We start from the raw sequence: 15070 nt of genomic DNA, 5'->3' as shown, positions 1-15070 counted from the left end.
AGACATCGATCATCTCTCTCCGCTGTTATTCGCTTACGGCCTCCTCCTTGTCGACGGACATAATCACCAGTATCTTGGTACCGACAATACACTCGGGACACAGCAGATTGGCTTAAATTTAGTCGATTTCTCACGGCCTCTGGCTGACTCAAGTCTTCTCTCAATAATGCTTCTGCTTGAGCTGCTTTGACGGATGTGGTATCCATTTGTAATGCAGTTGCGAACTTAATTGACCGATGTAGTAGTGGGTTGCTATGGAAACTGATGCATACGATGTTAACCGAACGTGTTAAGTCGGTGCGTGTAGATTTTTATGAGTCAAATTCTGAACTCCTCTCTACATGTTGCATTATTTATTTGTAATAAATGATCTGGTCCGTCATCTGACTCACCAAAAAACAAAACTTTTTTAAAAATCAATAATGAGGTTAACGGTTATACACTAAATATTTTTAAATTTACACTTTTTAGATTGAAACAGGAGACGTACTTTCGCAAAATAATTTTGAGTCGATTATTTTGCACTCAAGTGTAGTTTATTACATTTCCGAACCTAGTGCCAAAATTCATAGGAATTTACATAAAATTGACAATTGAAATGAAGCAGGTTTGGAAAATTTATATACAAAGTGTTCTATATACTATATAGGCTATATAAAAAATCTTATATATAAAGGTGTTCCTTTCAAAAACTAATTATCAATAAGTTACAGGTTAAAAATTTCTATTAAAACGATTAGTCAAACTTGTATGTACCTTTTGTAAGACAGGGGTATGTGATGGCATATGTCTTCGGCATGATGGTGGTACTTGAATTCAAGTGTCAAATTGGTAGATCTGGTCGCTTTTCACACTTTTCTGTATGTGGTTGAATATGTTGTATTCAGACTGCAGTCGGTTTTCTTTGGTGCAGTGTGATGTTTTCGAAGGTTCAGTATTCTGAGGTATATATTTAGTTTAAAGTGAAAAGTAGAGTAAAATTCATTAAAGAATAGTATTTTTCAGTATCAATAAAGGTCATTTTGTTTAGTAAGTAAAAAACTGTCTTTAATAAGCTTTTGTATCTATATATGCAAGTACAGAAGTTTAATCACATATCAAACATATTCACTACAATATGTACAAACAAAAATAACTGTATTATGACATAAAAGTACCAATAAAGTGCAAACTAGTTATAGATGAACAAATAATAAATAGAAAATGGTGTTTAGGTATGTATATATATAGACGAATGTTGAGGATTCCATGGGTACAAAGAGTTACTAATGTTGAGGTACTTCGTCGCATGTGTAAACAAAAAGAATTACTAAGAATAATCAAAGAAAGGAAAATGCAATACTTGGGTCATGTGTTGAGAGGCGAAAGATATGAATTACTTCAAGTTATACTGGAAGGAAAAGTACAGGGCAAAAGATCAGTAGGAAGACGCCAGAACTCGTGGCTGAAAGACCTGTGGAGATGGTTCGACCGCTCATCCGCAGAGATCTTTCGCGCAGCATTTTCCAAAACTACAATTGCCATTTGGATCGCCAACCTTCGAAAGGAGACGGCGGAATGAGAAGAAGGTGTTTAGGTACATGCAAAGTACTGAAACTTTTAGTTATGTCGCTAATGAAATAGAAATAAATGATCAATTCGCAATAAACAAAAATTCGGTCACTCTTGGCATGTCTATCAAACAAACTAATCAATCAAACTAAACCAATATTAGAGTGGAATAAAATTAGAACGTAGAAAACCGTGATAATGAAGAAGGAAATAACATAAATGTAGACAAAAATAAAAAAAACGTGAAACTATAACATAGAAATTTTGGATATCAGAAAGCAACCAGCATACCATCATAACTAGCAAGAAGGAATCACAGAAAAGCGGGCGATTTGGTCAATATATAGGTTAGGTTATGATATTAGAAGGAAAATGGGGCTCATTATATTTCAAACATATTACACAATGACATTTTTAATTAGTAGATTAGTGTTTAGATTATTTATACATTTTATATATCTAATTAGGCCAGTAAAGAAACAAAACAGCTGAAAAAATCTTACAGGGTTCTGAATGTTCTAAAAGGTATATGAGGGATAGCTGATAACAAATCTTTGAAGACGTACTGCTGATTTTGCAATTTTTTTTAAACAATCATAAAGAGTGCACAATCTTTGTGTGCCTATAAAACGTTTCTCATACATTTAAAAAGATTTATTAAAGAAGCCGGTTTTGGCTTAAGTAAAATTTTACGAAGAGCTGAAGCTAATGCATCAGCGGTGTTAAAGAGTTTGGAGGAGGTGGACATAGAATAAGATATGATTTAGTTGAAGCTACAGAATGGGTAGTCTCAAGTTAATCAAAGATTACTTGGAATGATACTGAAAGCTTACCGTGCTGTTACCTTTGACACCACATCATAAGGCTCAACGTTTAGAGTGGGGCACAGCTCGGCAAAACTGGAGTGAGCAATTGAACATTTTCCTGATACAATGATGAATATAGGTTTTTTCGGTGGGTCTGATGGGCGCATAAGGGTAAGACAAAACAACCAAGCATTATACACTCACCGGCACGAAAAACGGAGCACTTGCATTTTTAAACTAAAAACATAAAAATTTTAATTCTCTTTAAACTTTTATTACTAACATAACGTAAACACAAACGAAACAAACTGTTTTAAGTAATTTCTAATGAAACTTAAATGCTTATTCAAGAATTCAATCAAGAATACACTATTCTTATCAATTTTAAAAGTGCAAAGGAATCAAGAATCAAGGAATCAAACAAATTTGAAGACGATTTGCGTTTAATTATGGTTGTAAATCCCGAAACAGCGGCTGATATTGTCGCGTTGCTTCGAGACGGGAGAAGTAAGCGATATGTTGCTAAAAAGTATCAAATATCTAATAGTACTGGGCACCGTATTTTACACGTTTTTTGGCAACCGGAGCTTACACTAGACGACCTGGAACCGGTCCCCAACGAAGAACTAGTGCCCGTGAGGATCGCTCCATCCTCTTACAAAGTCTACGAGATCGTCGTGCCACGGCTGTACAAATCCGAAATTTACTTCAGTATGTCTGGAATACTAACGTAAGTGAACGAACAATTAGAAGAAGGCTTGGAGAAGCAAATTTAAGCAGTCGCAGACCTGCAACAGGTCTACAACTTCGCAGGCGTCATCAAGTTGCGCGGATTCAGTTTGCCAGAAACCATGCTCATTTTACTGTAAATAATTGGAGGAACGATTTATTTACGGATCAGTCCAGGTTTACCTAACGGTCTCCAGATGGCCGTGAAAGAGTATGGCGAAGACCACATGAGAGTTTTGCCGATGTACCTACAGTCCTAGGGTAGGCTATCAAGTGGGCTTAATTGTGGTGTGGGCTGTAATTTCTCTAGAGGCACGTACATAATTGTACATCGTTCTGAGAGGCTCCTTAACAGCAGCTGCCAGATACATTGATATAATTCTCCAAGATTTTGTTGTGCCTTGTGCTGGTTTTGTTGGAAATGACTTTGTTCTGATGCATGATAATGACAAGCCTCACAGTGCGAGAATCAGTTTTTAAATGAAGTAAACATGGATTGGTCAGCATTGAGTCCAGACGCAAACTCAATCGAACATGTTCGGGACATGCTTGGGCAAAGGATACGAAGTCGTGTTCTTGTCCCTTTAACCTTAAATCAGTTACAAGGATCTCTTTTAGAGGCATGGAAACTTATTTCGCAGCAGAACATTTCTCATTTGATTATAGGCACGCCAAGGAGAATTCACGCAATAATTCGAGTAAAAAGTTAAATTTTTATTAGAAATTACTTAAAACAAATTGTTTCGTTTGTGTTTACGTTATTATAATAATAAAAGATGAAAGTGAATTAAAATTTTAAGTTTTTATTTTAAAAATGCAAGTGATTCGTTATTCGTGCCCGTGAGTGTAGTTTGAGGTGCTATATTTTTGTGAAGCAGATCACCTCCAGTTTCTATTAACGACACTCTGACAGATGAACGAGATGGACGATATATTGTTGAAGTACTGCAACCGATTTTACACCCCTACCTACAAACCATTCCAAACGCGATCTTTTAACAGGATAATGCAAGATGTCAAATTGTCCATGTAACCATGGAGTTCATACAAAAATCTGGTATTAAGACTTTAGAGTGTCTATCAAGATCAGCTGATTTGTCATCCATAGAACATGTGTGGGATATGGTAGGTCGAAACCTAAATCGATTGCCACGTCCTTCAGAACTTAGCTGTGGCATGCCATAAGAAGTATCTGGATAAGTATTCCGTAACGATATAGATCACTTAATTTGATCAATGCCCCATAGAGTAACTGAGTGTAGAGAAAGTCAGGGAGGAGATACTCATTATCAATTTTTTTGTGAAAATTGCGTTGCAAATTTGTTTATAATGTTAACTATCAAATAATAAGAATCTTATAATGAATACTTCCATAAATAAATATTTAAAAAAATATTTGTGCTTATAAGTGTTGCATTTTTTTGGCAATCAATACAATTTGCGATATTACGATGATAAAGCTATAATAGCAGAACAACATAGAAGAATTACAAGAGATAGTTAATAATATTAATACAGTTGGAGAGGAATATTGTCTCAACACTAACATCACAAAAACAACAACTTTGAAAATAAACAACCAACTTATATATAGACAGAATTGAGAAATTTAAATATCTTGGAGTTACCATAAACAATAAATCGGACTGCGACGAAAAAGTGACGATGGGAGTAGCAATAGCTAGGCATACTTCTACCAAATTCAGTAACTACCTTAGCTCCTCACTCGGAAACTCCTTTTGGTCTCCGTATTCGCATTCTAAAATGTACATATGGCCAATAATCATATACGGTTGCGAGACCTTGTCACTTACAATAAGATCGCTAAACCCTATTGAAGCGTTCGAAATGTGGTATCTCAGAAGGTTGCTTAAAATTCCATGGGTCGACCATATTGGAAATGAAGAGGTCTTAAGAAGAACTAATGCCCAAAGAGAGCTTCTAAGTATCGTTAAACAGCGAAAGGTTTCATACCTATGCCATATTTTAAGAGGCAACAAATATAATCCTTTGAAAATCATTTTAAAGGGCAAAATTAAAGGTCTAGGAGGACCAAGTTGCAAACGACACTCATTGTTCGAAGACATAAGAAACTGGTGCATCATACCTATCAGTACAATAATAAGAAGAGCAGAAGGATCCTTACGTATAATCCAAACAGCATGAACAGCTACACGCTGTATAGCGTACGGCATCAGAAGAAGAAAAGATTTGTTTTTTGTAGTAATAAATATCAAGATAATTTAGTGCAGTATTTCAGTTATTTATACAAACATTTATTGTCATGAAAAATTATATAAAATTTCATACTTCTTGTATCTTATTCTAGGATAAACCCAGATAAGAAAAAAAAAGAAGAATAGTAGTATTTAAGACAGGACAAAAGTACAACCTGTAAACATTTTGAACTCGAGAATAAATTCATCTATAATAAATATAGAACACCAGACAAAATTGTTGAAAGTTGTGAATATGCAACCTTGCGTAGGCTGACAAGAGTATTTTTGATCGTATGATATCATTTCTAAAACATCACACCTGTTAGTGTCATTTACATCGATCAATTAGAATGACTAATGCAACGTTTCATAAGATTTAACTTAGATATATCTTATTACAAACTGAAATTTTCTATGACCTTATACGATATTTTAAAACAAACAACTTTTGTCAGAATAAAAGGAATAAATCTCAAAAGGACAGTTAAAATGATCTTCACTATTAATAGAAACAATTAGAGAATTGCAAGGGATGCAATTTGGCTATTAAATAGTAGAAAATTAAATAAAGATAATGAAAAACGAACATACACTCCGCGTCATAGAAAATATTTAAAATACTATCGAAATTATCTATTGCTACAAAATTAAGCATTTATTTCTTTGTATTTGTACATTGAATTAATGTTATTTTATTTTTAAATTGTTTTAGGTTATTTAACTTAAATGGGTTACAAACCGACCCTGTAACTGGATTGAGGATATTCGAAGAACCTATAAAACAAATCAATTTTGAGAAAAGGTTGTTTACAACTTGATCAATTTTCAAGGAAGCGATTGTTTTGAGAAATGTATCATATTGTAAAGGGTTCTAATAAGTTCTAAAAGCATCTCAGTATTACCTACAGTAGCTGACTTAGTGTGAATTAGTCTTGAGTTAATAACGATAGAAAATTTTCAAAACTACGGGTCCAAAAAGGAAAACAAATGCTAGGGAAGATCGCGTCGCCAACAGAAGACCATTTACAGAAAGCTCAAGGACCAGCAATCAGCCTTTCTACTGTTGGGCGAAGATTAAGAGAACAAAGTTTAACAGCTTGCAGTCCAGCATCGGAGCGCTTACTTTCCCCAGCTCACAAAAGACGAAGACTCACGTGTGGCCGTGAGTTGGACAACAGACGATTGGAAAAAAGAATTGTTTACGGATGAGTGTAGAATAAAGTGGTAAAGACGGGCGCAGTAAGGTGTATAGACGGGCTGGAGAACGTTTCACTGGTTGCACTCGGGTACCACACGCTGTTTTTGGTGGTGATTTAGTAGTGTTTTGGGTACGGATTTCTTTTGATGCGCATACGGATCTCGTAGTGATCGACAGAGGTGCATTAAACGCAGTAAGGTACATAAAGGAAATCTTACATCATGTGAATGGATTTATTGGCAACAAATTCCTGCTAATGCAGGATAATGCGCGACCACACACGGCAAGGATAGTAACGGAGTATCTTGAAGAGGTTGGTATTCGAAAAATAGACGGGCCTGCTCAAAGCCCCGATTTAAATCCTATTGAGAATTTATGGAGCCTGCTAAAGAGCCGTGTTAATAATCGTATACCTGCTCCAACAACATCTGAAGAGCTTCAGATGACACTCATTGAGGAATGGACCACTTTTCCCCAAAGAGATATCCAAAACGTTATTCATTCCATGCCAGATCCAATGAGGAGTGTTATCCAGAATCGAGGTGGCAATACTCATTATGAAAAATGGATCCCAGCTTTTTTTTTAATATAAAGTTCATTGTTGTTTTAAAAACTGTTGATTTTTTCAATAAATTTCCTATTTTCGTCAAATTTCTTATTTTTGATTCATTGTTATATTGATGAAATTGTATGCTAAATGAGTTATTGATTCAATGTACAAAAAAATAAATGCTTAATTTTGTAACAATAAATAGAAATTTAGAAAATATTTTAAATATATGGGGTGGCCCGTTTTCTATGATGCGGAGTGTATAATGTTACAATTATGATTTACTAAACAGGAATACGACCACAAATTAGCATCCTTAAGAAAATATAAAATATCAGAATCAACGCAAATGATAATGGTATACCGTACAATTCAGAGTATAATGAACATGAAAAGAGAAAGAAACGTCAGGAAAAGCCATGATAAATATAAACGACGGCATTTTGAAATCATTAAATTCTCTTGCTATTTGAAAACGGTTAACGATTTGGGAGTGGAAACGTCTAATAAATTATTTCATAATTATACTGAGAAAAAAAATGGAATAGACATATTATCAGAAAGAATGAGGAGGGATAGGACAATGGAGTCGTCAACAGCAACTGTCAGAGTACAAAATGAGCTCACTGAGAACTTTTCAATAGTCAAAGGATTAAAGCAAGGAGGTGTCACCGACACTATTCAACCTGACTCTCGAATATGTAATAAGACAGCTAAATATAGGAAGAGGTAATCTCCTAACAAATAAATCAATACAGATTTCCGCCTATGCCGATGACGTTAGCATCGTGTCTCGCAGAACAGAAGAGGCGAATTAAGAAACCGGACTAGAAATAAATATTCAAAAGATAAAAAACTCACACAGGCAAGAGATAGGGGAATCAGAATGCACATTGCAACCGCATTAAACACGGATGGAACAGAAGAACCAAAACTTCAAAGAAGAATAGCAAAGAAAAACAAAACTTTTTCACCAGCCCATGTGTTCGCTCCAAAAACACACACTGGAGATCCAAAATCAGGGTCTACAAAATTATTATCAGACCAATAGTATCTTATGGGTGCGCGACATGAGTGACGACAGAAGACACAAAACGAAAGCTGGAAGTCTTTGAAAGAATAGTCCTAAGAAAGATATTTGGACCTGTTAACGAAAACGGAGTATGGAGATCCAGGTACAACCATGACCTCTACCAACTGTTCAAAGAGGCACCGTTATCAGAATTCATTAAACTTCAGAGACTTTGATGGGCTGGTCGTGTACTGAAAATTAAGACCGAAAGATTGCAAAAAAGTTGAAAAAAACTGAAAAAAGGTCGTGTACTTGAAAATGCGAGAGAAGACTCCTATGGAGCGTAAGAAAAGGTTGGTACATAACAGATCTGGAAAAACTAACTGAACAAAACCAGGTATTTAACAAATATAAAGATAACGAAGAAATACGTAATTAGATGAACGTGCCATTTCTTAACAAAACAAAATCTTGAAACGGTATATAAAGTATTATTGTTGCTGCAAGGGGAACTAAAACTAAAAATTTGCCAATTTAAGCGATCAATGAAAATACTTGAAATAAAGTCAAGAAAACTATACAGGAGAAGTGCGAGAGAAATAGCCAGAGAAAGTATTGGAAGATAGAAAAAGATTTGCAGCAAGACACTGAAGAAAACTAACCAAAACTCTAATTTCAGCAAAAGAAACTTTCTGTCCAACCTTTACCCTTTTGACTGAGCAATGAAGATACTTAAAAATTGCTTTTATTCAAGGGACTAAGTGGAAAGGACAAAGGGCGAAGGAACTAGGTGAAGGATACAAATTGTAAGAAGAAAAAGTAATACTAGGAATGCAGTTGGTATAATTGCTGACAGTAAAATGAAAGATAACACAGTAGACGTTGTAAGAACAAATGATAAGATAATGTCAGTGAATACTTGATAAAGAAGTGTTGAATGTGTGGTGTGTGTATGCTCGTCAAACAAGGCTGGATGAGAACGTAAGAAAAGCTTTTTATGATTAATTAGGAGACATACTGAATAATATTTCATCAGAGTAGAAGGTTATAAGAGGAGAAGATTTTAATGCACATGTGAGCCAATCCAAGGCAGGACATAAACCAATACATGGAGGAATAGGCTTTGGAGCTAGAAATGAAGCTGGAGATAATGTTTCAATTAGCAACAGCGTTAGATATGACGATTGATAACATACAGACAGTCTATGTCTGAAAGATAAGAAGTTTCAAATTTAACAAAATAAAAAAGTTACAAAAATGAATTTTGGAGATGATCCCGATCTGAAAGACGAAATGTCAAATAAAGATTTCATTTTTGAATTGTGTAATTGATGATCAACTAATCGTCAGATGAATATACGACTCAAATATATATATATATATATATATATATATATATATATATATATATATATATATATATATATATACAGTGCACAGATTCTAAATATGCCGGTGGGAGATGGCTTCTATGCGTTGTATTATAGTTGGTGTATGAGAGAAAAAGTTTTCGAAATAATGAAATAACAAATTTTATATTATTATTTCTTATTTCATTATTTTGAAAACTTTCTCTCATACATCGACTATAATACAGCGCATAGAAGCGATCTCCCACCGGCACATTTAGAATCTGTGCACTGATTGCATTTAAAAAACAACTCAATTTATTAAATTATGATACATATTGGAAAGATGATTGATATCAGTTTTGTTATTGATAGAATTTTGATTTTTTTATGTAAATCATCTCCAATTTGCATTTTTTGTTGTAGTTTTGTTCTTTTTTTCCAAAATCTGTACATTTTCAAAATTAAAAGAAGGGCTTTTCTTCAGAGAATGCTTGGCTAAAGCTTCTCTCAAGAAGAGTTTAATTTGTTGGTTTATACATTATGTTTGTGTGCAACAACTCTTCTATGTAGATATTTTTGTGCTTGCCCAATATATGTTGAATTGCAGTCTCTACAATTTATTTTATAAATAACATCGACTGATGATCTTTATTAACATTGGGTGTAAATTTTGAAAAATATTTTACGGATGGTTTCAATGATTTATGTCCAACATTGATATCATATTTTGCCAACATTTTCGACATTTTTGTTCAGAGAATCCATTAATGTATGGTAAGGATATAGCGTTTGTTTAATTTAGTGACATTACTATTATTATTGCTAGGTATGGTTTGGGTGTGTTTTGGATTGTTATCGGAATTAGATTGATTTCTGATAATGCAACTTCATTTTTAATTAGATGTTTGTAAAATTCTAGTGAATAATTATTTTTTTCTGAGATATCTTCAACTTTTTTCGAATTTTTCGAACGGTATTGTGGGCTAGATAACTTAATTGCTCTGTCAGTAAGACTGAATACTTATTTTATGGGATATGGGTGCGTTGGTATTAAAATTTAGATATCTTCCAGACCAAACATCTTTTGTAAATCAGTTAGTTGTTATACTCTAAACTTAAATCAAGATAAGTAATTTTGTTGTTTGCTTCGATTTCATGGTCCGAAATACACGGTAAGCAGTCATCAACATATAATTTGTAGAAATGTATGTTGTACTTTAATTTATAGATGACTATTGTTTCTAATATTTCCATTACTAACTTTGCTATTGGTGCTGAGATAAGCGAACTTATGGCCACTTGTGATTTTGAAGATGTACATATTTTGGAAAAAGAACAAAATTACAGCAAAAGATGCATATTGGAGATGATTCACATAAAAAAGATCAAAATCTATGAATAATACGACTGATATCAAAGATGTTTCAAATATGTATCAGAAATTAATAAATTGAGTTGTTTTTTAAATGCACCACTGGCAGATATTTAAAATAGACCTTAAACCATCATATTTTGAAGTACCTGCTAGATGTATTCAGGGTAGATACCACTTTTGCAGTCCATATTAAACTATCAAAAAGTGCAGACATAAAATATAATTATGTATTATGTAATGTTTAAATAATTAAAGTGCTTATTGAAAATGGCAAATAGCCGAAACTTTTAAGTAAAATTAAGTGTCACATATTTCTGCGAAATGGTAAAATGGTTCTAAACACATTATTTTCAGAAATAGACATGCATTAAAAATATAAGGTAGTTACCAAAATTTCGCACATAAAATAAAGAGGCACCTTCTGTGTTTAACACACTCAGTAATGACAACATTATATAAATTTTTGCAAATTAAATAAATCTAAATTCACGAGTTTCAAGGAAGGAAAACTATAGAGTATCGTACAAATATCGACTAGATGAACTATGACTAGGATGATAATGATTCACTACAAATTGGATCCAAGACTCCCAAGACATAAATAGGTAAAAAAAATACGGGTGGCATACGTTCAGTAGTGGAACTATAGGCAAATTACAACAAAACAGAGAAATACGATAGAAAATAAGTAAAGTACTACATAACGAAAGTCACTCAAACTAAAAAATAAAATGACATAACATGATTGATATCAATAGAATTCTTTACTGCATTACTAAATTCATATACTAGGTTGTTAAACAATAAATAATAATTGCATATAATTATTAGGATATGCGGATGATAAAAATAGATTTCCTTTGCATTTTTTTTGTGGTGAAATGTAATATGCACGTATTGGTCAGTCTATATGTATCTCACAGGAAAAAAAAAAACAAAAACAATCAGCAAAAATAATAATATATAGGTACATATTCGAAAATTTATAAAGCATTGGATATTTAGAATAAAATATGATATTGAAAGTAGTGATGCAAATTCACAAGACCCGTAGTAATAAATTCTTCGAAAACATTACGATTGTGTTTATTGATCAAACTCAAAGAAAACGGAAAAGAAAAACGGGTAAATTAATCATGAATTATAAGAATAGACAAAAAATGAGAACATATGACATTACAAAATAAGAGATAATATAGTATAAGCATTGCAAATGTCTTAAAAGTTGTAAACCGGTATTTTATGAAAGATCAATAGATTGTTATGTTAAGATAAAGCTCTTTTTGAAGATACCGTGAAGAAAATACGTTGAAAATTCATACGAAACTCAGAGACAACAAACAGAGGAAGAGATGAAAAACTTAAAAAATGATTTGAATTAATAAGTGAAAAAGTTTGTCGATGACGATGATGTCGGTGATGCATGATTGATTAAGCCTCTAAATTTTTGTAGCAATATTTTTGACATTCCATACAATATATGGTATATATTACTTCACTCTGTAATTCACTTCAACCCAAATTGTCACAGAAACCATAAAAACTTAAAGCGACACCTGAGACACTACCACTTTGTCACTTGCATTTCTTTTTGTGGAAAAAGTAACAGGTGGTCGTTAATTCGATTTCCCCGTCAAGTTTTATGCCAACACATACCCCTGGTTGCCATTTTTAAGCTCTTGAATGGTAACTTCGGTTTGTTCGTTACTTCCTCTGCGTTGTTTGGTCGTCTTCTTGACCTTCTTCGTCTTCTTTTCGGTGATGGTGAAGTTGGAACTCACTTCTACGTCTCCCATTGTCGGATTTTCGAGGTGATTTTCTTTTTTCAAGAAAAAATCTACACAAACGCGGTGTGCTAAGTGTAGGTCGCGACTGAATTCTTACTTAAAGTTGTAAAACGGCGTTCGGTAGTCCCGGTTTTCATTTTGGGATATTTTTAGAAAATCAAAACGTGGTGTCGGGTGCAATCTGGCCGCCACTCTTTTGTGAAATGGGAATCGGCGCTTTTCACATCATACCGACGGGCGGTGGGTAGAATTCGCAGTGGTAGCGCATTGAAACCTTTTTTAATAACACCTGACCAGATGCGCGTCTATTTCGAGATAAGATATTTGTTGTTTCCGATAATTTTAAAGTATAAATAAATTAAAACGAAAGTAAATAATCTATTACAACTCTAGTTATAAAATTAAACTATGTATATGAAGCTTATTTACTTTAAAAAGACGATGACGTCACAACCAGAAAATATGCAGCGGTACTCGTATTGCAAAATTAATTGTATTAAGTTTTACAGAAAAAGAATACGAGCCCCTTCCCATATCAGTTGTTCCGACGTTAGATTGATAAGAAAATTAAATTTTAGAGAACTAAAATAAAAGCGCAGCGTAAATTTTAGAAGTTTTAATGCATATAGAAACTATTTTATAACGTAATGAAAATTATTGATTAAACATAATAATAATAAATAAAAAAAAAACACATAAAATATTTAATATTAATAAAAAAAAATGTGAAAGTTTACCACTGAGTTACATCCCCTTTATTTTTAATGACATCCACAATTCTTCGAGGCATAGTTTTATCAAGTTCTGACAAAATTTTAATGTAAACGAATCCCATATTTCTTGCATTTTTTCCTTCAATTCGTTGACGGACCTGCCAGGATGTTTTCTCAAAGCTTTTTTCATTTCGCGCCACAAAGTCTCTATCGGGGACAAGTCTGGATTGTTAGAAACCCATTTCAGAAGTGGTATGCCATGGTGTTCAATCCATTTTAAACTCTTTTTTGATGTATGACAACCTGCGCCGTCCTGTTGGAAGACAAAATCTTCCCCTGATGTTAAACGGTGTTCCATAATCGATAAAAAAATTCTTCTAACATATTCAAATATTTATCCGTATTTACAATCCAATCAATAAAATGTAACTTTCCCACACTTTTAGACGACATGCTGTCCCAGATCATGATGATGCAGGAAATTCGACTTTTCTCTTCAGACAGTCGGGATGGAAAGCTTAATTTTTCATGAGAATGACACGACTCCTACTGTCTTCAACACACACTTCAAATATGGACTCATCACTCCATTGTATTGATCTCATTGCGACTGAGTACAATGTTTATGCTCTTTTGACCATCTTACTCCATTTTTCTTTTATTATTTAAATGGGAATAAGCCACAATTAAAGGTTAAAGTAAGTTTATTGACGTTTTAATTTCCACTTCGTAAATCGTTCTCAAAAGGATTTCCACGAAGTAGAAATTGAAACGTCAATAAACTTACTTTAACCTTTAATTGTGGCTTATTCCCATTTAAATAGTAACTACTTTAAAATGTCACAACAAAATAGCTTCAGAACAATATTTTTCTTTTGTTGTAATGTTAAAAGTGGCTTCCCCCTCCCGTCTGTCATATACCACCGTAATAAGTCCCTCTCTCCCTCTTCTCAACGACGTAGTTTATGGCTATTCCCCATATCAATTATATCTCAAATGAGACATGTACTATTGTACAAATTTACATGTAACCAGGGGAGTGAGACAGGGATGTGTCTTGTCTCTTCTCTCAATTAATATTTATTTAAAAGAAATATTCAAAATCAGCCCTCGAGAATATTGATTACACACAAACAACATTAACGCTTAAGTCAAAGACAAGGCACATTAGTAGCCTACTATCTATTTAAATGTCAGTATTGTAAGATATATCCGTTGTTAATGTAACTTTCATTCAACATAAGACGAAAACCAAACTTTTAGGTGGTTGATTATAAACAGCTCCGATTAGGTATAATTCAATGTTGAAGTAATAGTAGATTGTAAGTGATAGAAGTTTTTTATTTTATTCGAGCGCAGTCAATTTTACACAATTAACACTTTTATTTTACAATTTGTGTTGAAAATAATTAAGTTTAAATGACCACTTTGCTATGTCGAGTATGTATGGTTAATACGTAGTGAAAGCGAAATGTGCACTAAGGCGAGATATGTAACTGTACGTATAACGCGAATTATGAGTTGTCCGATTTTGTACTTGACAATTAATGATTCTGATGTGAAAGCGTCGAGTGTCCTAATTAAATCGCTTATTAATGAGAAATTCGACATGACCACAAATATGACATTTCGACTTTTTTAGCTTAACAATTTATCCTCATATAGACGCAGAGTTTAATGAGAAATCACACGTGTCCAACCCATATAACGCTTTCAACGCTAGTTTAAAATATATATTTATTTGAGAAACCTCACAAGTCCTGAACATGTGGTGTTTC

General features: G+C 33.4%; 1 protein-coding gene across 4 annotated transcripts in view; it reads right to left on the bottom strand.

Moving 5' to 3' along the window:
* Positions 1-15070, bottom strand: part of LOC140447400 (four and a half LIM domains protein 2-like) — a 184251-nt gene that overhangs the window by 80624 nt on the left and 88557 nt on the right. Inside the window, exon 1 of one of the 4 annotated variants that reach the window (XM_072540029.1) lies at positions 12449-12725. The exons of 2 other annotated variants lie outside the window; for them this stretch is intronic. In XM_072540029.1, coding sequence (XP_072396130.1) covers positions 12449-12588 — 140 coding nt within the window. In that variant the 5' untranslated portion in view covers positions 12589-12725. Of the gene's footprint in view, positions 1-756; positions 802-12448; positions 12726-15070 lie in introns of those variants that run through there. One more of the 4 variants, XM_072540031.1, reaches the window with a different exon arrangement.

Source organism: Diabrotica undecimpunctata, chromosome 8, assembly GCF_040954645.1.
Source record: "Diabrotica undecimpunctata isolate CICGRU chromosome 8, icDiaUnde3, whole genome shotgun sequence".
In the NCBI taxonomy this organism is placed as follows: Eukaryota; Metazoa; Arthropoda; class Insecta; order Coleoptera; family Chrysomelidae; genus Diabrotica; species Diabrotica undecimpunctata.
This window is presented reverse-complemented; position numbering and strand designations above follow the sequence as displayed.